The sequence below is a fragment of the Sphaerodactylus townsendi genome, linkage group LG06 (assembly GCF_021028975.2).
Source record: "Sphaerodactylus townsendi isolate TG3544 linkage group LG06, MPM_Stown_v2.3, whole genome shotgun sequence".
Taxonomy (NCBI): Eukaryota; Metazoa; Chordata; class Lepidosauria; order Squamata; family Sphaerodactylidae; genus Sphaerodactylus; species Sphaerodactylus townsendi.
Window position 1 is genome coordinate 132,932,812 of NC_059430.1, and position 24,258 is coordinate 132,957,069.

At 52.2% G+C, this 24,258-nt stretch overlaps 2 protein-coding genes across 7 annotated transcripts in view; both read left to right on the plus strand.

Annotated features, from left to right (window-relative positions):
- The first annotated feature begins 300 nt into the window (after positions 1–300).
- On the plus strand, positions 301–5,204 carry LOC125434244 (F-box only protein 17-like). Its single transcript, XM_048499358.1, is given in 8 exon segments — positions 301–449; positions 1,275–1,372; positions 2,201–2,556; positions 2,891–2,945; positions 3,495–3,590; positions 4,458–4,593; positions 5,037–5,070; positions 5,073–5,204. Coding segments are annotated over 6 exon segments (765 nt in total). The 5' UTR covers positions 301–449; positions 1,275–1,372; positions 2,201–2,225; the 3' UTR covers positions 5,186–5,204.
- Positions 5,205–10,151: 4,947 nt separating this feature from the next.
- EML2 (EMAP like 2) overlaps positions 10,152–24,258 on the plus strand; it is a 37,819-nt gene continuing 23,712 nt past the window's right edge. Inside the window, exons 1-4 of one of the 6 annotated variants that reach the window (XM_048499297.1) lie at positions 10,152–10,236; positions 14,724–14,906; positions 19,393–19,513; positions 23,729–23,757. In XM_048499297.1, the coding sequence (XP_048355254.1) occupies positions 10,170–10,236; positions 14,724–14,906; positions 19,393–19,513; positions 23,729–23,757 (400 nt within the window). In that variant the 5' untranslated portion in view covers positions 10,152–10,169. Of the gene's footprint in view, positions 10,237–12,145; positions 12,259–14,723; positions 14,907–19,392; positions 19,514–21,377; positions 21,595–21,647; positions 21,773–22,416; positions 23,193–23,728; positions 23,758–24,258 lie in introns of those variants that run through there. The other 5 variants (XM_048499298.1, XM_048499300.1, XM_048499301.1 and 2 more) reach the window with 5 other exon arrangements.

The window sequence follows — 24,258 nt, forward strand, 5'->3', positions numbered from 1 at the left end:
GATGATACTTCCCAGGTTTGGTGAAATTTAGTTCAGGGTGTCCAAAGTTATGGACCCTCAAAGGTGTAGCCCCCATCTGCTATTAGCTCCCATTGGAAACAATGGGGGCACCGCCTTTGGGAGTCCATAACATTGGGCCCCCTGAACCAAACCTCACCAAACCTGGGTAGTATCATCAGGAGATTCCTCCAAACAATCCCTGAAAGTTTGGTGCTGCTTGCCTAAAATATGTGCCACCTGCAGGCCAAAAACCAAAAAACACTAAAAATGTTTCTAAAACCCACAAACGGGTGGGCGGAGCTTCGGACATGAATGTGGGGGGTTGAACCCGAGAACACCCCCCCCCCTTACCTACGTCCTTGGATTGGGGTTTTCCCCCTACTCTGCATAGAGATGCTGCTGCAGATGTGGCCTCCAACGTAGCCTGAGGGCAGTCTCTTTTTAAAAATGTGTGTGTATATATATATCCTTTTTCATAATTAACAAAAAGAGGAAATACATGCATGCCTTATCAACGAAGAGAGCTTTTAAAGTTTCCCAATACTTTCCAACAAAAACCAAGTGTTGTTTCCTGAAAGTCCCATTAAGGGTGGCCCCCTCTTCATGGGGGGAATTAGACCAGCTGGCCCTCAGGGGCTGTGGGACCCCATGAATTTTGGAGATGCTGCAAGCCCTGTTTTTTTTTTGGGGGGGGGGGGGGCGGGCAGAATATCAGACTGTAAAATGGGAGATAAGGCTGATTTGCAAATGAGCAAACACTCATATTGGGGGTTTCCTGAGTTGTATGGCCATGTTCCAGTATGCATTTTCTCCTGATGTTTCACCTGCATCTAACATCAGGATAAAATGCTACTGGAACATGGCCATACAACCCGGAAAACCCACAACTCCCCAGTGATTCTGGCCATGAAAGCCTTTGACAATACTCATATTGTGGTTTTCACCAACAGTCTTCAGGCAGCCCCCTCCTGGCTGCCCCACGGTTCAGGGCGGCCTGTCTGGCATCAGCCAGAACCTGGGCCTTTTCCACTGTAGTCCTGGCTCTGTGGAACGGGCTCCCTGGAGAGGTGGGGGTGGGGAGACCTTCCGGAGGCCCTGCAAGGCCTGCCTGTTTGCCAGGGCTCTTGGAGGGAATCTGCACTGATGGCCTCTTGTTTATGGGGGGAGGGGGTTAGGGCTTGCTAGGCCTTTTGATCACATTTGGTCTCTTCAGGTCAAGCGTACATTACCTTCGGATCAGATTCTCAGTTGTGCTTATATATCCTCCTCTTTAGAACTCACCACGCTGCAGGCCAGAGATGCCCCACTCTTTCCAGGATCAGGGAAGATGTGATTTCCCCCCCTGACTGCACAGGGAAAGCAGAGCAGAGCGGTACGTGTTTCTTTCCCATCGGTTTTTCTGCTGCTCCCTGCCTTCCCCCGACCACGCAGCGGCAGCTCCACCAGCACTTCCAGAGGTTCAATAGCACCCCCTTTTTTAAAAAGTTAAGCACCATTGATATATCCCAGGAGTGATAGATCGAAGGACAGTCTTAAAAAACAACAAATCATAAACTGGTGACATCCAACCACCAGAAGCCAGAAACATTCTCCTGGGGGGGCAGGGGAAATGAGGGCCAGACTTGGGGGAGGCAGCAGGGCACCTCCTTGTGTGTCAACGAGAAAACACAGCACAACTCCACTGAAAAGCACACAGCCGTGTTGAAAACCATAAGTGCACAAAGGGACCTCGTTTATTTTTGGTGTTTACATTGAAAGTAATTTTTAAATCTGTTATTCTAAGCCGCCTTGAATCATGTGGGAAGGCAGGAAGGCATAAACGTTTTGACAAGCGAACAAATGGCGAGGGAGCCCAGTGGCGTACCACCCATGGGGACATAGGGTATCGCATGTCCCCGGGCGCACGCCATTTGATCACGTGGGGGGGCACCACCGCGGCTCCCTTCGTGCTTGGTGGTGGGCAGCTCAGATGAGCAGCTCAGGTGGGTGCTATGGCCGCCCGCCACCGAGCATGGAGGGAGCCGCTGCTGCCAAGACCTGGAGTGCTGGCGCTACCTCAACATCGAAGGCTGGCGCTACCCCTGCTGACAGGCCACAGCAGCCGTAAGTGGGTCTGGGCAGGAGGGGGGCGCGCAGGGTCATGCTCCGGGCACCATTTCTGCCTCTGAGAGAGTCTCAGCCCCAGATCCTCCTGTTTCAGGCTCCTGGTTCCTGCACGGCTGACCATGGGCCAAGCAAAGAGCCGGCGAAGACCACACCAGGAAATCTGGGCCGGGACAGACTTGAACCAGCTGCCTCAGGAGCTGCTGGTGCTGATCCTGAGCTGGGTGCCCGGCCAGACCTTGGTAACTCGCGGCCGCCTGGTGTGCCGGCAGTGGAGGGATTTGATCGACAGCCCCCTCCTCTGGACGCTCCAGTTCAAAAGGGACCCTTCCAAGTGGGAGGCTCTCTGGGCTTCCCTGGAAGCTGCCCGTCAGTGCCCCCGCATGGAGTGGTGCCGGGTGGGAATCCTGCAGCCCTTTGGGAGGAACCTGATCAAGAACCCTCGTGGGGAAGGTGAGAGAGCCGAGCAGGATGGGGGCGGAGGGACGGGGGATCCACAAGCTTCTCAGCCGAGAGATGGTGGGGCTGACGGGACCTCCGGGGCTCTGGGAATTGTTGTGCCTTCATCACAGATGAGTGGGGGTGTGTGATTATGATCCCTCCGTTGTATGAGGAAATGGCCGCCGTCTGTGCTCGGAGGTGCCCTGTCGTCATCCTTTGGTTGGAAACAGGTGCAGAAAACAGTTTCCTCTGTTAAAACCAAGTTGAAATAGGGAAGCCGCTACAGGCTGGAGGACGGGAAGAGAAATGCACCATCCCACAGAGCGTCTCTTCTTTGCATCCACAGAACAATTCCAGCACTGGCAGGTCGGACATGGGGATGGCATGTGTCTGGGGGGCAAGTGAGTCACTTTCACAATTGCCAGATTTGGGGGGGGGGGGGGCAGCATTGTGCCAGGTTGTCATTCAGTTTTGCTGCCCCTGTTCTTCAGAAAGCCAAGCGGAGATTCTGGCCCATGATACTCCTTGGCTCATGGGTAAATTTTGGAGGTTGAATGCAGCTCGGGGCCTCTCCTTGCCAAAACGGGGGGTACTTTATAAATTGCCAGGATTTCTTTTCATTGCAAAAAAGAGGGAGCAGTAGCCAAACTTCTCAGAAGACTAAGGAAACTTGGGAAGGGTGCAGAGCCTGATGGAGATGCCCCATCGAGGTCTGAAGTTGGCGGAGTCTTCAAGTGAGGTCAGCGGAACCATCTCTAGACGGCAATGCTATGATTGGACCACCTTCCTCTAGCATGGAGTGTGTCCCTTTGTACAGTTCTTTGCAGGTCATTGGTGCTAAACTCTTTGGTTGTTTGGAAGGAACCCCACCCCCCCAAGAGTTGGGATGATGGTGTTACACTGGATAGATCCACAGACTTTTCTGTTTCTCCCCCCCCCCCCCCCCCAAGCACCTGCTGGATCTCACAACTCATCGATTTGGTGACGGAAGGTTTGTGGGAAGACCTCTTGGACACATTCCAACCAGATATTTTTATCTCTGACTGGTGAGTCCTCACTCCTCTTTGGCCCCAGGCCAAATCAGAATGCGCAATATTTGAAAATGCCCCAAACACCCCCCAGAAGGGAGACAGTCTGCCTTCTCAGTAGCCGTGCTTGGTGTTGCTTGGCCAGAATGCAAAAGATCTCTGGGGAAGTAACCTTTGGACGGCAGGTCCCTTCAAGCCACAGGGATGGGCTGCCAGGCTGTGGGTAGTAATCCTGGGGGGCTTCTCAGCAGCAAGGGTGTCTGGCAAACCACAGACGATCCACCACTGCTCTTACCTGTGCAACACCCAGGAAGCCATTTAGCAGCTAGTTGTGTTGGGTTTTCCAGGCTGTGTGGCTGTGGTCTGGTGGATCTTGTTCCTAATGTTTCTCCTGCATCTGTGGCTGGCATCTTCAGAGGCGTATCACAGAGAGAAGTGTGCTACACACTACAGAAGGGAATGTTTAGTGGGGTGTTTATTGTCCATGTCCCAGGGTGGGGAACCAATCAGTAAGTGTTTGGGTGGAACTTGCTATGTAAAGGTGTGGCTGGCTGCATTGTGTTGCGGGTGGGGGTTTCAGTCCATTTACATTCATATTCACATTTGCATCCCCTGCAGTAACAACAGCATTAGTGAATGCAAATCCTGTGTCTGAGTGGAGTTCATTGTCCATGGACGTAGCATGCCCTTGGCCTTTGATTCCAGTGTTTTTAAGTATTGGTAGCCAAGTTTTGTTAACTCTCAGTCTCTTCCTTCTTGTTGAAGTTTTCTTGGTGTTTGTGCATTTCGACAATACATTTGGCAGCCGTTGCATTAGGCCCCAGGAGTGCTGTCTTTTATTCTGCCATCTCAACTGTACCCAGATTATTCTCTTGCTCCCTGCAGGTGGGGCACCCATGAAAAATGTGGCTGCACTTACAACATCTACGTCGTCCTCCTGGCAGCAGACAAAAAGTCAGTGATTGCCAGATTTGTCACAGAGACAGACTCCACAGAGGAATGGAACATCCCCTTTCAGCTGGTGCAGACCCCTTGTTTTAGTCTGAAATCTTGTGGGCTCTGGGTGGCAGAGGGAGGCAGTGTGCTGATCCAAAATTTGGCCTGCTCCATTGCTGGCCCAGGGTCATCCAGCATACTGGCCCAGGGTCATCCAGCATACTTTAGGGTTGCCTGAGCTGAGTCTGCTGGCACCTCAGACACCAACAAGATGTTCAGAGGATGAGCAGTTGAGAAGCAAAACTCCCTTTCTAGAGTATGTAACTCTGGACAGCCCATACTCCAAAAATCCCGCTGGTCTCTACCGGACTTAAGTCTAGCTGTTTTTCTGCAGACCAATGCAGCTACCTCAGAAATTTTGGCAGAGGGAGAATTTGAACCCAGGTCACCTAAGTCCTGCTATACCACATGTATGCACACAATTGTGTGGCTATTGCCGTGATGCCACGTTTCCCTTTCTCTTCACAGGCTTTGCACGTCTTCAGACAGTATGGCCCCGGAGTTCGTTCCAGCACATCGGCAATCGGCCCACAGCAGAGCACACGGAAGCTCACGTCACCCACTCTACTGTCCTGGTGAAATTCTCACAGTGTCACAGCCCTAGTCTTGTCCAATAAACAAATCAGTACTGTGAAAGTAGAATTGTTATTTATTGATTACAAGTGTAGAAAAGCTGTTGACTTGTATTGTCAGAACTGAATACATTTATAGAATCATAGAGTTGGAACAGACCCCAAGGGCCATCAAGCCCAATCCCCTGCAATGCAGGAACATACAGTCTCCATTTAAAAACCTCCAAAGAAGGAGACTCCTCCACACTCCGAGGCAGTGAATTCCACTGTCGAACACCCCTTACTGTCAGGAAGTTCTTCCTGATGTTTAGGTGGAATCTCTTTTCCTGCACCTTGAATCCATTACTCCGTGTCCTAGTCTCTGAGGCAGCAGAAAACATGTCCCTCTTCGACATGACATCTCTTCAAATATTTAAACATGGTTATCATGTCACCCCTTAACCTACGCTTCTCCAGACTTAACATCCCCAGCTCCCTAAGCCTCTCTTTGTAGGGCATGGATTCCAGATCCTTTACCTTTTCGGTTGCCCTCCTCTGGACCTGCTCCAGCTGGTCAATATCCCTCCCAAACTGCGGTGCGCAGAACTCTACACAATATTCCATGTGAGGTCTAACCATGCAGAGTAGAGAGGTACAATTACATCCCACGATCTTGACATTATGGTCCTTTTGATACAACACAGAATCATATTGGCTTTCTTGGCCACCGCATCACACTGCTGACTCATATTTAGTTTATGATCTACTAAGACTCCCAGATCCCTTTTGCATATAGTGTTGTTGAGCCAGGTGTCGCCCATCCTGTATCAGTGCATTTCATTTTTTCTGCCTAAGTTTGGTATCTTGCATTTATCTCTGTTGAAACTCATTTTGTTTGTTTTGGCCCAGCTCTCTAATCTGTCCACGTTATTTTGAATCCTGCTCCTGTCCTCTGGGGTATTAGCTACTCCTTCTAATTTGGGGTCATCTGCAAATTTGATTAACATGTCCTCTATTCTATCATCCAAGTCATAGATAAAAATATTGAATAGCACCAGGACAGAACCCTGTGGCACCCCACTATTCTCTCCAGGATGAAGATGAGCCATTAATTAGCACCCTTTGAGTTCGGTCAGTCAACCAATTACAGATCCATCTACTAGTAGCATTGTCTAGTCCACATTTTGCTAGCTTACTTGCGAGAATATTATGGGGCACCTTGTCAAAAGCTTTACTAAAATCCAGGTATGCTACGTCCACAGCATTCCCTTGGTCACTCTATCAAAAAGAGATGAGATTAGTCTGGCATGACTTGTTTTTCAGAAACCCATGCTGCCTTTTTGTGATCACAGTATTCCCTTCTAAGTGCTGGCAGACTGTCTGTCTAATGATCTGCTCCAGAATCTTCCCTGGTATTGATGTCAGGCTGACTGGACGGTAATTATTAGGGTCCTCCTTTTTCCCCTTTTTGAAGATGGGGATAACATTAGCCCTCCTCCAGTCCACTGGGACTTCTCCTGTTCTCCTGGAGTTCTCGAAGATTATAGCAAGTGGTTCTGAGATTACTTCTGCCAGCTTTTTTAATACCCTGGGATGTAACTCATCAGGGCCTGGATATTTGAATGTTTTAAGTAGCCAGGTGTTCCTGCATTACCTCATTATTTATTTTGTGCTGCATTTCTCCTACTGTATCTTCTGTTTCTTTTTCTCCTGGATGTGCAGTGTTTCCTTTTTGGGAAAAGACTGAGGCAGAGACAGTATTGAGTAGTTCTGCCCTTTCTCCATCCCCTGTTAGCATTTTGCCATCTCCTCCATGCAGTGACTCCATCCTATCATTTTTCTTCCTTTTGCTACGGACATAACCCGAAAAGCCCTTTTTATTGTTTTTAACCTCTCTGGCAAGCCTCAGCTCATTGTGAGCTTTAGTTTTTCTGACTTTCTCCCTACATATCCTGCTTGTTTGTTTGAATTTCTCTTTGGTGATTTCCCCCCTTTTCCATCTCTTGTACATGTCCCTTTTAAATCTTTGCTCAGTTGAAAGTTCTTTAGACAGCCATCCTGGTTTCCTGAGACACCTCCCATTTTTCCTCATTGGAACGGTTTGAAATTGTGCCCTCAAGATTTCACTTTTAAGAAACTCCCAGCCATCACGCGCTCCTTTTTTGACCACAGGATCACACCCAGTAGATTCCTAAGCTTACTGAAATCTGCTTTCTTAAAGTCTAGAATGTCTGTATGACTATGCTTAGCATCCCCTTTCCACTGCATAGCAAACTCCTGGAGAACATGATCACTCCCATCTAAGGATCCTACCACTTTTACTCCACTAATCATGTCATCATTATGGTTAGGAGCAGATCTAAAATAGCCGTTCCCCTTGTTGCTTCTTCCACCTTCTGGACCATGAAATTGTCTGCAAGGCAGATGAGAAATTTGTTGGACCTGATTGTCATGGCAAATATCTGGATAATTGAAATCTCCCATGACTACTACTTCTTTCCTTTCTGAAAGTTTGGTCATCTGTTCCAAGAATGCCTCATCCATCTATAAGAGTGTAGCCGGGGGGGGGGTGGAGATCGGGCGTGGACCTGTCAGGCACCAGCTCTTGTTCCTCAGCCAGAGTGGTGATGCCATCAACAGGTGTCCCAACTGGCTGCATTTAATTTGTGGAGACAGAACTTTGAGAGTTCGTCTGTGGTGGGAAACTTTGAACAGGGAAAGATCTTCTCTGTGGGTGCTGGTGAGAGTCCCGTGGTGCAACTTCTGTAGAGATCTTCGCCCATTGCCTGGGACCCCCACCTCAGCTGTTCCGGGGTGGGGGGGGGGGTTTGATGAAATTACAAAAGGGAGACAAAGCTGACTGGCTGGTATTCCAGGGTGTGGGCTCATGACACAATAAGGAATCTCACATCCTGTTGTAAAAGTTCATTATTCTTTTTTGTGTGTGTTTGCAAGTCCAGAGTTATTGGGAGCATAATGCAGTCACTTTGGTGGAATCACAGGAAGGGGAACCTTGAGTTGTACAAGGAAAACCTGGGAGAGAAACTCCTATCTAATAAAATGTGACTAACTAAATATATTGAAAATAAAACATACATTATTAAAATAATGGAAATAAAATGTTTTTATTTGAACCACTGCTGACACTCCTGGGATTTCAGATGGATGCAGGGAGAGACATGTGATCCACGCTTTGCCACTAGATGTCACTGCACACCCAGGATTGGTTTGAAACGAAGGCACCAGAGGAGGAAGAGGAGGAGTTTGGATTTATATCCCCCACTTTCTCTCCTGTAAGAGACTCAAAGGGGCTTACAATCTCCCCCCACACACACATACAACAAACACCCTGTGAGATGGGTGGGGTTGAGAGAGTTCAGAAGAATTGTGACTAGACCAAGGTCACCCAGCTGGCGTGGGTTGGAGTGGACAAGCTAACCTGGTTCTCCAGATAAGTCTCCACAGCTCAAGTGGCAGAGCGGGGAATCAAACCCAGTTTTCCAGATTAGAGTGCACCTGCTCTTAACCACTACACCACTGCTGGCTCTACCAGCTTAGGAATTCATTGCCACGGGAAGGTGCAACAGGCAGCTAGAGGGGTATATGGAGGAAAAGGTCCAGCAATGGCTTAGTAGCCCTATTGATTTTTCTGTCACCTCTTCGGAAGCTGGTTTCAGTAGCCCCCATTGCATCCTTTCCTGACCTGAATAGCTCAGGCTGGTCCAGTCCCATCAGGGCTCAAAAGCTAAGCAGGGCCCGTCCCCGAAGGAAGCTCAGGGCTGCTACGCAGAGGCAGGCAGTGGCAAAGACCCCTGGGTGGCCCAGGCGAGCCTAGCCTGATCTGCCCTTGGAAGCTAAGCAGGGCCAAGCCTCTGCACAGAGGCAGGCAAGGGCAAACCATGTCTCTTGGCTCGAAAACTCCAAGAGGAGCTGTGATGTGGTGGCCCCTCCCGCCACCTTTGCATCCTGTGTCCCAAAGAACCACACGAGTGGCGGGGGGGGGGGGGGAGGGTGAGAAATGCTTCTGGCCGGGCGGTTCAGCTTCCTCTGCTCAGGAAGGAGGAAGCGTTCAAGAAAACCATCAAAACCTATTTTTTCAACGTTCAGAGAATAATGTGGAAGAGAAATGGGAGAGGGGGGGTGTGAGGGTGAAACTGACAGTTACTCCAGGGAAGGCAGTTTGCACGTGCTCAGAGGGGCTGCAGGATCACTTGGGCATGGGGAGACGTGAGAGAAGGGGAGAGCCTGCTTCCAACCCTCGGATGCCCACGGAGAAGGTGCAGCTTCACCCATTCCAGAACTTGGCTGTTTGCAGAAGGGCCCATGCAACGAGTGGACGTGGCCAATTGTGGAGGGGAGGGCAAAAGCTGGTAGGGGAGCATGGGTGGGGTTCAGAGAAAAAACCCTCTGGGGAGGGGGCTCTGGAACTGAGGTGGCAATGCTAGAAAACGGGGGGGGGAGCATTTAAAAAGTGAACAAGGGATCTTGCCAGAAGTGATGGACTTTGGAAAATGGGGAGCGAATATGCTGGAGTGGGGGAGAGAAGTGAGGGGGGGGACACCTGAGAGATGGAACTACCCTGAGCTTCAGGCAGGTGACGGGAAAGTATGGGGAGTGTGACTTTCCATGTGGGGGGGGGGGTTAGCTGTTGGTCTCAGAAGCTCAGTGGGAGGGCGGAGGGACCAAGTGATGAAGGTTTGGGAAGGGGGAGCTCAGCAAGGAGGGGCAGTGGGGCTGAGTGGGTGGGGTTCTCCAAATCCTGAAGGAAGACCTGAATGGCTGCGGTGCAGAGTGGGGGGGGGGGAGTTCACTTAATTGGCGCAAGTGGGGGCTGAAGACTGAGGAGCCTGGCCAAAGGAGCCCTGGCAGAGCTGTAGCATTTCCCTCCAAAAGGATGCAGGAAAGAGGTGAGTTGCTATGGCAACAGGAGGCAGGCAGGCAGGCAGGCAAGCAGGGGACCAGAAGGAAGGGAAGCAGTGGTGGGTGGGTGTGTGGGGAGGCAGAAGGAGGTGAGGTGGTGGGTCAGGGCGGGCCGCAAGGAGGGGCGGGCATGGCCCAGAGGATGCCGGGCTGCAGGATTCCGTATGACACCTCTTTGCTCCTGCAGCTCTACTATGGTAAGTTTGCCCCTCCGCCCCTTCAGCAGTTGCTCAGCACCACCTCTGATGCCCCCTCCCTCCTTCCCTGGAGGACCCCCGAGTCCCTGTTGTGGCACCCCACCCATGCCTGAGAGTGCAGGTGCCAGGCCCCCTTCTCCTGATTCCAGGGAGGTGCCCACTTGGCACCACAGGCAGCTTTGCTGGGAGGCAGGGGGGGGGGGGTAAGGGATCTCTGTGCCTTCACATTGCAAGGAAGCCGCCACCTGGATGGTCTTGGGAGTGACTGGCACAGCCAGTAGAGAGGGGAGGGACTGCACATGGGAGGTCGGGGCGGGGGGTGGGCACAGGCTCTCCCGGCCACCTGATGCAACCACATGGTCCTCTCCTTGCCCTGCCACTCCTCTACCCACCTCAAGTCCTCTGTAGCACTTGTCGCAGGCCCCCCTCAGACCAGTGGGTGGGGAGCACCAGGCCAACTCACCCTGGGGCATGGTTAGCCAGACATAACCCAGGAAGTCTACCCCCCAACCCTCGCCCGTTAACCAGCCTGAGAATCTGTCGCTGAAAATGGAGGCTTGTTTGAATTGCACACAAAATCACCCCCAGATTAGACTGATCCACCATTGCTGGCAGTGGACTGGCAGCCCCTGTGTGCCGGAGGAGGGCGTTTGTCCCCTGGGTCTTTCTTACGGCTGGCGGTTAAGACGTGTTTCAGGGCCACTAAGGAGTTTTATGGATATAGCGGAACGCCAAAAAGATAAATGAGTTCTAGATCAAATCAAGTCTGAATTCTCCTTAGAAGCTAGAAGGACGAGACTGTTGTACTTTGTTCGTATCATGAGAAGATCAGAGTCGCTGGCAAAGACAAACATGCCAGGAAAAGTTGAAGGCAGCAAGAAGCGAGGAGGACCCAGCAGGAGAGGAGTTGACTCGGTCAAGGAAGCCACCAGGGCCCTCTGTTTGCAAGACGGGCAACCCCGGCCTGGGGAACATTCTGCTCGTGTACAACCCTCATTCCACGTCGGGACCACTATCTGGAACCACCTCACTCTCCTTAACAGCCGCAACAAATGTTCTCAGAGACGTTGCGTCTTTCTTTGTAATAGGACATGTCAGCTTAGAGAAAGGCTGTGGTTCAGCAGAAGAGCTTTTGGGCATGCAGAAGGTCCCGGGTTCGATCCCTGGCAGCATCTCCAGCTGGACGGCCCAGGCAGAGGCTGCTGGGAAAGGCCGGAGACTGGAGATGCGCAGATGAGAGGAGACGTCTGGTTCAGCCTCGTGCATCCAGGGGCTGAGCCTGGGTCTCCCAGGCAGGTCCAGAGGAGGAGGAGGAGGAGGAGGAGTGTTTGGGAGCCATCACTTAAATATCCTGTCTCTTATGTATTCATTTATTGACAACATTCATTATCTGCCTTATGAAGTGCAAAGCTGCTTAGAATATAAGTAAAACCCAGTATAGATAACATACAAAGAGGACATAAAGTTATGTAAAACCCAATTTTAGAATCACCATCCAGTATTGATAAAGGTTGTTTTGTTTGATGCTGACAATAACCCTGCAAATGAGGTTGGGTGCAGCTTCGTGGGTAAGAGGGGAGCTGAACTTGGGTCTCCGCAACCCGCACCTTCTTTGCTTGCCGGTCATCCCATTTCTCATTGCCGGCTTTCTTTTGCACATTTCTGAAGGCCACGGATCCCTCCTCCAGAACTCTGGATGGTCACACAATTCACACCCCTGCACGTGTCCCCCCAGCCCGAGGTCACTGTGGGAGACCCTCGGCTGCTGTGCTGAGGGACAGGGGGCGCCAATCCCTCTGCCCACCAGAACCAGTTCTCTGCCTGGCTGCAGCACCCGCTGCCTGTGATTGGCCCACGGCTCGGAGATGCTGCAAAGAGGGCGGGGGGAGGGACAGGCAGGGATACCCGATTGCAGAGGAGAGGGACTAGCCGTGAGAAGCAGGGCAGCACAGGAGCCCCACCGCACGGCAGAGGACCAGAGACGGCAGGCGGGGGCAGCGCGGGCACTCACCAGCATGACAGGTGGGTGGCTGGCTCAGCCTCGCCCCACTTTGCCTGCACGCTGCTGCGGCCCCTCCAGAGGGAGCATCAGGGATGCTAGGGAAGAGTCAGCTGCCGCCCTGCATGTGTGTGCATGCAAACACACGCGCCCCAAGCTTGGCACTGCCTCTCACGTGCCTGAATCCTGGCGTGCGGAGGCCCTGGGGGGGCGGGGAATGCTCTGGTGGGGCCATTTGGAAGGGATGCTACAGCGGAGGCTTTGCCCTGGGCTAGAAGGACAGCCACTGCTCTGCCGGGAATTGCCAACAGGATCTGCACAGCCCCCCCAAAACCTCTGGACACCCGGGTGTGGCCTGGGAGCTCACTAAAAAGGCCAGCCCTTTCCCCCACCCACTGGACTCACTTGTTTACTTCAGGGGTCCCCAATGCAGTGCCCATGGGCACCACAGAACCCACCCATACCTTTCCAGGTGCCACTGCTGGTCAAGTGTTTTTAGAAAATAGGAGGGGCTTTTGCCCAGCAAGGCTTCTGATTTGCCAGGGGAGATTTGATTGTCTGTGCAGATTTTTTTTTAATGTTGCTTTGGCAGCAGCTGCCACCACAGCACACAGATATTCACTGTGTGACTGAAGGTAAGATGTGGCAGCCATTTTTGGCTGAGCCCACCACACTATATCAAAATGCCAAAAGTGCCCACAGGTTCAAAATGGTTATTAATTTGATCTCTGAGCTGGAAGGGACCACTGGGGTCATTTAGTCCAACCCCCTACCAACGCAGGAACAACCACTATGATATCCCTGGCATGCAGATACCACATCTGAAAACACAGCTTGCCGACCAGAACAGGAGGCCGAGCATGGCTTAACTGTCTGGGGCCAAGCCTCAACCCCAGAACATGTTTCATTACCAGAGCTGAACTCTAAAGCATGACAACGACAGAGAAGGAAGAGTGCCCCAGAGAATATGCAGAGTGCCCCCTCCCCTGCAATAACACCTCTGCACCAAAAGTTTTGTGTGGGGTGGGGCGGGGTGGGGGGCTCTTATCTGCACAGTGCCCTGGGCCCGAATGCTACAGAAGCCCAGACCAGGCCAGTTGGCTGCAGAATTCTCTGGAGTTTTGGGCTCTGTGCTCCTTCTGCCTTAGGGGTGGACCTATGTCAAACATATACCGTATCTGGGCCTCTATCCTGAATGGTCTGGAAACACTTTTTAGCTCCATGGAGACCAGATTAATAGTCTCAGGACAGTTTCATTAGTTCCCCCATAACAAATTGTAACAATCCCTCAGTGTTCCAGTGGAACACTACAAATCCCACAGTGTGAGTTAGTTGCCCCTTAACACCCTTGTGCCGTGCTGTGGGTGTGTGTGGAGCAGGTTTGCTAGAGCAGGGGTTGGTTGCTCTGGATTCAAATCCTGATTCTGCCATGGAAGCTTCCTGAGTGACCAGCCACAACCTCTATTTCATCCTGACCCCTCTCATGCGGAAGGTGAGAAAACAAAATGGGAAGAAGAACTATGTAGACCATCCCAAATTCCTTGGAGGACCAATGAAGACAGAGGGATGTACAATTGAAGTACAGGATCCCCGACCCCCTCCCCACCCCCAAACTTTTTGGGTGTATTATTATCAGTGAGATGGGGATAATAATACACACTGACATAATGCAGAACACAGAACCAGGCAGAGGGAAGTTATAGGTGTTACTGTTTCTATAAACTCATCCATAATATGTATTTATTTAAAAATTAAAACTCATCACATTTCTATAACACTTTCCATATTCCAAGAGCTTCACAGATGTTCCCTTCCTGGAGGAGCCCGCAGAGCAGCCCTGCCAGAAGTGGTGTAGTGCTTAAGAGTAGATGCACTCTAATCTGGAGAACCAGGTTTGATTCCCCGCTCTGCCACTTGAGCTGTGGAGACTTATCTGGTAAACCAAGATTAGCTTGTGCACTCCAACACACGCCAGCTGGGTGACCTTGAGCTAGTCACAGTACTTCAGAGATCTCTCAGCCCCACCTACCTCACAGGGTGTTTGTTGTGGGATGGGGAGGGAAAGGAGTTTGTAAGCCTCTTTGAGTCTCCTTACAGGAGAGAAAGGGGGGGGGATATAAATCCAAATTCTTCTTCTTCTTCTGAGTCCACCCAGAGAGTTCCTGGTGGAGGCAAGATCCACACATGGGATCTCCCAGCTGCCAATGCAGAGCTGTGACACAGCACTGAACAAAGCACAAAGACAAATGGGTCCCTGCCCTGAGAAGCGTACAGATTAATATTGGAGGACAGCGAGGAAACATTATGCTGATTCAGTAGCACTGCTTGTATATGCTTGGAGAGGCTTCAGTTAATCATCATCACTGTTTCTTGGCTTCACTGGGTTGTGGCACTATACACCAGGCTCTAGCTGATGCCACAGAAAGTGATCCCAATGTTTTTTATCCCTTCCCCCTCCCCCCCACCGCCTTGACCCTGCTTCCCCCAGATGAGAGCCTCTCTGGCACCGGTGGGATGGAGCTGGACGACCGCATCTCCTACCTAGAACAGCGGCTCCAGCTGCAAGAGGATGAGATCCAGGTGCTGAAGGGAGCCCTGGCGGACGTCCTCCGGCGCCTGAGCATCTGCGAGGAGAACGGGCTCAGCCTGCAGAAGAAAGGACCCAACAAAGGTATCGGCTGGTGCTTGAAGTCAGGCCGACTTGGGGTCTGAACTCTGACTTGAACCCAGGCATGCACACGGTGGTCTCTGATGTGACCTCAAGGCTCTTCTCTGCATTTGGGTTGCAATAGGGCTTGTGGGGGGGGGGGTGTGTGGAAGGGGTGTTTTGCTCCTGTAAGACCTCATCATACATCATACATTCATCTAACTTCCATGTGTTTCCTGGCTCAGCTGTATATGTTCCAAAACCTGCTTTGGTATCATCTTTGCTAAAAGCTCATCCTCAAAGTGGATTTGCCCTGGGTGGCCCAGGAAAGCACAGAGTTTGCATCTGCATCCACGGCCCTTAAAACAGACACATGCTTATTGGCATGCATTTTTTCATGATATTTTTAAAAATGGCAGTTGGTACATTGCTGGAGGGTGGGCAGCCATGGTATAGCCTGATCTCAACAGCCCAGCAGAGTCGGTAGTTGGAAGGGAAGGGATACCACCAAGGAAGACTCCGCAGAGGAAGGCGAAGACAAACCACTTCAGTTAGTCTCTTGCCTTAAAAACCTCACAAGGTCACCATGTGTCAGCTTGTCAAGGGGATGCTATCTAGGTGATTGAGATGCATTCCTAACTCCATGTAACTGCTTGCAACTATGTATCAATGCAGCTACAAGATATATGTAACCAGCCTGCTTTATGGTACCACTGCCATTTGGGGCATTCTTTCCCTGATCTTTACTTTATGGCTTCACATGCTTTGTAGATATCTAGGCTTCCCCACTGATGATTGTCTTGTGGGGGCAGGAAGTCAGGTGGCTCTCTATCACTATCTGTGGCCAATGCTTCTTGGGGAAATGGGAGGGGGGATGGCAAAGTCCAGATTTGCCAGAACTGGCTTTGGCAATCTTGGGTGCTCTGAGCGTGTCAATAAATGCTACTGATCAACAACACAGAATCCGTTTATTGGCTTAAGGTCCAAGACCAAACACAGCTGCAACTTGATGGTACTTCACACACATAGTTGCATTGCTGCAGTGCCAGAGGGTATAGCAACGTGTCAGGACACATCATTAGGTCCTGGGTGACTTACAGGAACCCCACAAAGTTTTCAAGGCAAGAGACATTCAAAGGTGGTTTGCCATTCCCTGTTTCCGTGTAGCAAACTTGGAATTCCTTGCTGTTCTCCAACTACTAACTGTAGCTGACCCAACTTAGGTTCCAAGAGTTGACCAGCTCAGACTAGCCCGGGTCATCCAGGTCAGGGCATATCTACTCTCAATTTTTTTTTTCAAAAAAAGCTGGCAGACAGCATACCAGTGGCAGGGCAGAAGGGGGGGGGGCAGGCAGTGCCAAAGGGATGCCATGAAGCCCTCCCTCCCCCATGGATATTCTCTTGCTACTGTGGAACAAATGTAACCCGTGTAGCAGCAGGAGCCATTTCCCCACAGCATCTGAGCCATTTCCTCAACAGTTTGCAACCTTTACTGTAAATCAGCATTTAGTATGACACAGGGAATCACACATTCTAAAAAGAATGCATTTTTTCAGCATATTAAGTAAATCTGGAAAATCTACCATTTTCTCTTGACAGCATTAAAGTCATGCAAATTATAAAGCCAGTCTTCTTTCAGATAAAAGACAACTTTGTCCCTTTCTGAGAGACTCCTTTGTCTCCAAGGAAATGCCCCCTCTCCCCCCTCTTTCCAAATGCCCCTGAACCTTCTTGGCCACTCCTGGATGGCCCCCTGGGAGAAGACGAGTGGCTGGCCAGGTCTGTGGCTTCCAGCCAGGCGGGGGCGTGCATCACAGGTCCTGACAACTCATCTGCCTTCCAGAGCTTGCCCCCCCCCCCCCCGCCCCTGCTGCAGAAAGGTTTGGCGTGGCCAATTGACCAAAGGCACACGGGTCCCCCCTGCTTCTGGGTGAGAAGTCAGAGAAGCAGAGAAGCTGGGCCAATTCCTAGACCGCTCTTTTGTTTTTATTTTGTAAGGATGTGCAACTTTGGTGAGCAGACCTTGTTTGTGAGTTAGGCCCCATTCCTGGACCCTGAGGGCCTCTCCTCCAGAATGTTTGATTGGAAGAGCTGGCTGCCTTAGAAGAGTTGCTTGTAACATCTGAGCGGTTTTGGACACCTTGGGGGCCGGGCCAAATCCCAGCAGGGAGTCCTAGAATCACCGACTCCCGCTCCAAGGGCCATGCGGAGGGTGGGAGTCACACCATCGCGGCTGGAAGTCAACTGCCGAAGCCTCTGTTGGGGCAGAGCAAAGTGACAACAAGGGTCTGCTCTTCTTCTTCTCCCTGCCCCGCCCCTTCAGGGTGGGATGCAGCTAGCCAGGTCTGACCTAGTAGGGCCAAACGAGTGGCAAGCACAAGCCACTCAGGTCACAGTCCAATGGGTTGAGGCAGGCGGCAGGCAAGGTATAGTCAGGTCACAGTGCAACAGGTCATAGCACAGGAGATCAGGTAAACAGGCTGGAGACCAGCAGTAGAGCAGGCACACAGAGGCAACAGGAAACACACTTGTTGCTCCCAGGTAGAATCAAGCTCACAGCTAGGCTTATATAGAGACCCTTGTTCAAGAAGCGGGGATTCTGCAAGGAGTTAATCCTCACTCCTTCTGTGCTTCTGCAGTACCAGCCTCTGCTTCTGCCTCCTGTGCACAGCTGGCTCATCACTGGGTTCCCTAGGACAGTGGTGGCGAACCTTTGGCACTCCAGATGTTATGGACTACAGTTCCCATCAGCCCCTGCCAGCATGGCCAATTGGTCCATAACATCTGGAGTGCCAAAGGTTCGCCACCACGGCCCTAGGATCTGCAGGTTCCTCCACCTGTATGTCATCAGGCAGGGAAGGACTGGGCATTGGCTCTGCTGCCTGGTCTTCCTCAGGAGCAGCCTCCTCTGGCTGCCCTATGTCCTCAGGTTCTGCCTCAGAGTCCTCCGTGTCCTGGTGAACACCCAGGGGCTGGCTCATGACAGCAGCCATGCACAGTTGGGGCTCTCCCAAGTGGGCCCAGGGCAACCACGCATGCTGCCCATTAGCTAAGCTTGTGCCTGCTAAATCAGAATAATTCAGGAGATGGGTTTTGGTGGCCTTCTGCAGCCTAAACATTGAGGAGCATATCCTTCCGTGGGTCACAGGTGTGTTCTTGCCCTTACGCCCAGGTCAGAAGCCTATACACACAGACACATTTGAAAGCATCTTCCCAAAAGGTAAAATAATATAATACCTAGTAATGACACTGATCACTTGAATCGTGCTTTCAGTGTGTCAAAGATTCTAATCATTACAGTGGCCCTGTAGTTCTTGTACAGTAGCTACAGTAGTCAGCTTACCTTGTGTTACTATGAAATCTCAGAAGGAGGAGGAGAAGGAGGAGGAGTCTTTATTTACTGTCAATGGGAGAGAGATGCTGGCCTAAAGCCCTCTACTAAGTTTGTGGCGGAGGTGAGATTTGAACCAGAAACCTCCCAGTGTACAGTATTTCAAAGTCAGGCAGGTACAGGGACTTCTTCACTTGGGCATCTCGGCTGTGTAATTCCCTCCACACACTGATGCACTCTTTTAAAAAAAAAACAGTTTTTGATGCAGGTGACAGGGTGCCTCTGTTGACTTTTGTCTGCATCTCTTGGCTGGATTTTCTATTATGCATTTTGATTGCTATCTAAGGCTGGGTTGAACATATTTTAATTTAGTCCCGTATCTTGTGGGACATGAGTTTTGCTGCACGTTTTCCAGCCTTTTCAAGATATCTGCAGCTGCCTTTTTCACTTCATTGGAATTTTTGATGTTTGTAGTTTTTAAAAACTGTTTCCTTTGTTCTCTTGTTAATCTGGCTTCAGAAACTAATTTGGACAAGAAGTAAACACACAAGCCAAGGAATACCTTGGTTGACAACTAATCAAAAGAGCACAACACTCATTGTAATCTTTCATACAGTCCTGCAGATCATTCAGGCTGGGTTTTTATTTTTATATATATTTTTTAAATCTGGGATGAGAGGGTATATTTTCCAAGCCCCATTCCTAAGAGGCCTCTTCCGGCCATCCTGTGCAGAACTCTAGGCAGGCTTGGATAGATGCTAAAAGTGGTGCTGGGTGCAACCGGCATCAGGTGGTACCCAGGAAAACCTAAAAACCAGCAGGCGATCAAATGCTTCTCCTCCGTATCCACCAGCAGGCCCCGTGAAGTGGAGGACATGGTAGTGGTTCTGTTTACAGGATCTGCATTTTAAAAGATCTGCTGAGCAGAGTCAATAGAAGCCACACTCCGTAGTAAGGGAATGGCCCGAAACCCCATAAACCTAGTCTCTTTCCAGGCAGCTGAAGAATCCCTCTTTTTGTCAGCTTATCATACATCAACCTCTAACTCTCTGAACTGCACCGCCCACCCCAAACCTGGCAGCCTTTCCTGCCCAGTGACCGGTGTGAGAAAATGCTCCGACTCTTTGTGGAGAGCCTTCTGAAACTGAACGCCACCCCTGTCTTTTTTTCCCCCTGCAGTGTACCAGCTGCTGAGGGGGCTGCCCTCCAGGCCCAGCTTGAGCAATGGGATCGTGCCCCAGAGACGAGGCTACTCCACATCGCCCTCATCCCCCAAGAGAGAGCTGCTTCCTGGGAAAAGGTGACCTGTCCATGCATGCAGCAGGGGCCGTGTTCTCGCAGGCCTGCCTCTGTTCCTTTGGATATACTACCCAAGTCTCTGTCCTCATTTTCATCTGCGGGGGATTCTCTCCTGAGCTGTTCACTCTCTCTGAATTTGGTCTCAGTTGGCTGCTGACATTGACATGAATTAGTAATTTGTTTCTGGTTACCCAGTCAGAACCTCTTTGCTTCAAAAAGGTGAGGAATATTTTTTTTTAAAAAAAAGAAAGGATGAAACATTTCCTCAAATGGCAAACATCACCTGGTTCCCAGCTCTGAATTGGGATTTCCAGCCTCTGCAGAGTTTGTTCCTGAGGAACAGGGGGGAAAAATCCCAGGCACTTTAATGGCAAAGGCAGGATTTGAACTCACAACCCCTCCCTGTTTTTTGCACTGAACTTCCAACTAGAAGATTCTGCTGGAGAGTTTCCTCTTTCCAGCCTTTTCTGATTTGAATTTAATTTATTTATGGCCTTTTTCTATCACTCTGCCCTTTCTCCAAGGAGCCCCCATTTTTCTCACAACCACCCTGCAATGTAGGTTAGGTTGAGAGAGTTATCTGGTGAGATCCAGAGGTGAATATGGTTTCAAACCTGAAACTTAACCGCTGTTGCAAGGCCAGAAAAATCCCCTCCCTTCCCTATTCTGAAGAGATTTCACAGCTTGGGAGAGATTAGATGAGACATAAGCAAAGAATCTGCAGATCAAAAAGTCAAAATCTTCTCCAGCCTCTGGCTTGTTGTCAAAACCGTCCGTAACTTAGAAACTGGTCAAACAGTTTCCTTCTCTCTTCTTCCCTCTCTCTTTCTGTCCCTCTCCACAGACTGATTCTCAGGGGAAGCTTTCAGATAAACACAGTCATTTGCAAGCAAATGTTAACTGTATAAACCCTTGTACCTGTTTATCTCAGTCTAAATTCCTGTATTGAAATTTAGATGGGTTTTTTTCTTGCAAAGATGTACTTGGAGAAAGAAAAAATACACTTTTAGTTGCCAAGAATCTGGATGATGATTATAATTGTGGTGAATTGTTGATTCACAGAGTGAACAACAACAAAACCAGAAAACAAAATCAAAATGCCAGCTTTAAAAAGAATGACTTTGCCAACCACTCCTATCCTGTGCCATGTCGAAGGTTTTCTTCATGGCTGCTGGAACCACGGGGGTGCTGTGGGGTTTCTGGGCTATATGGCCATGTTCCAGGAGCATTTTCTCCTGCATCTGTGGCTGGCATCTTCAGAGGAAAGTCCTATCCTGTTCTGCAGCTTGTTTCGAAGAGCAAGCAGCCAGGGGGCTTCAGGAGCCCCAATGCAGGGCACGAAGGTGACAGCCCCCTCCAGAGGTAGTCTGCTCTAGAGCGTGGGGGTTCCATTCCAAGCGTCCATTGCCTTGTTTTTAGTCAGTTCCACTCCCACAACTTCTCTTTTTCACCAGGTGAGGTGCAATTTGAGGGGTGGGTGGGTGGTATCACTTTCCCTCCGTGGAACTGCTGCTGCTGCTGCAGTGCTTTTCCTGGGTGTCTCTTGCCTCTCGGGCTCCCCCCTCGCTGAACCCCTCTGGCTTTCCTGCCTGGACTGCCAGGAGACGTGGCGGGGGTGGGGTGGGCAGAATCTGCTGCTGGGATGCCTGAGAGTGGAGGGGAAACAGTCTTGACAGAGGAGGGGGCCCTGAGGAGCGAGGGAGGGCAGCGCTTGGGTCCCATTTCGTATGGAAGGCAGGTAGGCCCCGCTCCGTGCCGAGGAAGGAAGGGGGCCCTGGAAACGCCCAGCTGCCCGACTGCGAGGGGCGGAGGGCGGGCGGCGCGCCCTTTGGCTCGCTTGCTAAAGCTGCCTGCAGCGCAGCCGCCCCCTCCCTGCTCTCCGCCTGCGATGGACGCGGCTCAGCCGGTGGCTGCCTGGCGTGGGCAGACCCACCCCCACCCCCGGTGCCCCATGGGGGCCCAAGGCGGCCGGCGGGGGAGCCGGGGAGGAGGCGCGCAGGCAGGGACGCAGGGAGGAGGCTCCTCCGGCCAGGGGGGCCGCCTCTCCCGGCCCGTCCCCTTCGGCCGCCGCTTTTTCCCCAGGTGAGGCGGGGCGCTCCTCCCGGCACAGCGAGGGTTAAAGGGGCGGGACTGCTGCTTGGCCCCTCCCTCCTGGGACTGGGGCGAGGCGGGGCGGGGCCCTGCTGGGACTCCCGCCGCTGCCAGAGTGAAAGTTTGGCGTTTGCACCATGAGGAAGGCTTCGGGAAGTGGCAGCCCCAGGTAAGGGCGGCGAGGCCCTGGCCAGCTCCCCCGGCCCTGCTCTGCACAGCCAGGGTGCCTCTGAACACGCGCAGAGTGCTTCCAGCACAGGGGACCACCGCCCACCCGCTCTCCCCCCAGAGGGACCGGCGCCAGCGCAAGAGCTCCGGGGCCAGAATTGCCCCCCCCCCCCCGCCGATCTGCTTGCTGGAGTTGACTTGCGCCCTTGCATGTTGGGGCAGAAGGAGTGTGGAAGGGGGGTTGTGGGGCAGGGTCGCGCACGGCAGCCGGTGGGATCAGGTGCAGTTTGCCCCAAGGGGGGCGGGCAGGCGGCATACCTGCCTGGTAAAGCGCTCCGGAGCGCTGCCCGCTCCACTTTCCACACGCCCATCCTTAGATCGAGAGAGGGCGGGCCCGGGCAGCCTGTTGTGTGTGTGGGAGGGGGGGGGTTCGCGCGGCCCCCTCCCTGCCCCCCCCCCGCCCGCTGTTGCTCCAGTGCCAGGGAGGCGCCAAGCGGGCGATGTAGCAGCCCGTGTCTCCGGGTGCGCCCAGCCTGGGCGGGGGTTCCGGGTGCCAGCAGGGGGCCCGCCTGGGTCCACCGTGGGATGGGGGGAGCCTTTGCAGGCCGCCTTTCCTGGCCAGGTGAAGCAACGGGGCGGGGGGGGGGGCTGGGCTGGCGGAGGGCAGCGACCACACACCGAGGCGGCGGAGGGCAGGCAGGAGCGCTGCTGGGTGCGCAAAATCAACGCTTCCGCAGATGGGCCAGGAAGCGGCCCCCGCCTCCACCCCCCCCCCCGCAGCAGCAGCAGCAGCGTTAACCCTTTGGCTGCCCAGACTTTCCGTCCACAGGAGCAGAAGAAAGGCTTGGTCTCAGCCGCCCTCCGAGGAGGCTCCTTCCCTTTCAGTGATCTCTGCTCGTCGAAGAGGCTGGGAGTTGTGCTTGGGGGGTTGAAGCATCAGCCCCCCCCCCCCCCCCCGCAGGAAGCCGCTGGTGGCAGTTTGACTGAGGACTGCACTTGGTGAAAGCCAGGCCAAATGAAGAGCGTGGGTTGCCTCAGCAGGCTGGTAGGCCTGAGAAGCCCCCTCAAGGCAGCCACCCCACCCCACCATGGGCTTGCCAGTCTGGGCACCCCACCAGTGCCACTCTGGGGCCCGCCTAGCCCAGTCAAGTCTCATTTATGTCAAAGCTGACCCTCCTAGCAAATGAGTTTGGCATCCCTGCACTAAACCCTTGCCAATGCCAGGGCACATGACCTCATTGGCCAGAGCGCTAGGGACCTCTGGCTGTCCCTCTGTCCAGAGGCAGGGTGCTGAGCCCAACGGGTGGCCGTTGAGTGCCCTTCTCTTCATTGGCGTTTGCATTCATTTGGTTGGGGGAGACTCTTTCTCTTGGCTGTCCCGAAGACTCTGAAAGTCGTACAGACTTGCGATGTCCCTAAAGGTAAGTGGGATCTGGGACACAACTCTGTTGCAAAGGCTTCTCCATGCGGTCATCGGGTCAGTCAGTAATTGGGATATAAATTGGAGTAAACCAAAACTAATTTGCCTTCCATTGTACGCTGCTTCCAAGAATGCCAACCACGGCTTCCGGGTCTTCTTGTTTGCCAGGGCACGAAGCCTGAGACATGCTTGCTCCTGCAACCGTGTCTGGGGGGAGGGAGCCCTAATCTAACACACGCACGCGGAGCACACGCCTGCAACGTGAAGTTCGCTGCCTCTGACATCAGCTTCTCTCACTTGCATGTTTGCTCCTATAAGAGCTGGTTCCCCTGCACTGCCAACCAGCTGAGCTATTTTGACATTGCACACTGGCCGATATCGCCAAGGGTTGGTTAGCTGAGAAGGTGTCCCTGTGGGGAGCACAGCCCCAGAGAGCAACTGAGTCCTTTGTGAGGGACAGGGAGCTGCGTGCATTGGAGGGGGCATCCTCTTCTCCCCCCCCTTTTGACTTTCCCTTCATCTCTCTCCCCCTCGCAGCAAACCTAAGGAAGCGTCGTTCAACGCTGGTGAGTTGGGGACAACAACACCCCTTCTGTTTTTGTGCTGAGGGTGGGAAACACAATCCAGGGAAAGCTCATTAGGATGCAAACTGGACACACAATTTGAGTCTTGGCTGCCTGTCTGGGAGGGCTCGCGTGCTTGAATTTGGCCAAAGAGTTTCCCTGCTTGGTCACCTGCCCGAGTGCTGTATTTGCCACAGGGGACCAATCGTGTGCAAGCCCCCGTTAGGGGAATGAGATGAGAAGGAGAGGGAGGGGAAGTTTTGGAGGGAGGCAGGAGCCCTGTGGGGGGCAACAGGCTCCCTCTGTAGCCCTGGGAACTCGGAACATCAAGTGCAAGAATCGCAATACTTCAAATCCCTCATGATCTGACAACAGTACATGTGAAAGGGATGTGGGAGTCTTAGTAGACCACAAACTGAACATGAGTCAGCAGAGTGATGCGGCAGCCAAGAAAACCAATGCAATTCTGGTATGCATCAATAAAAGTATAGTGTCTACAAGGGA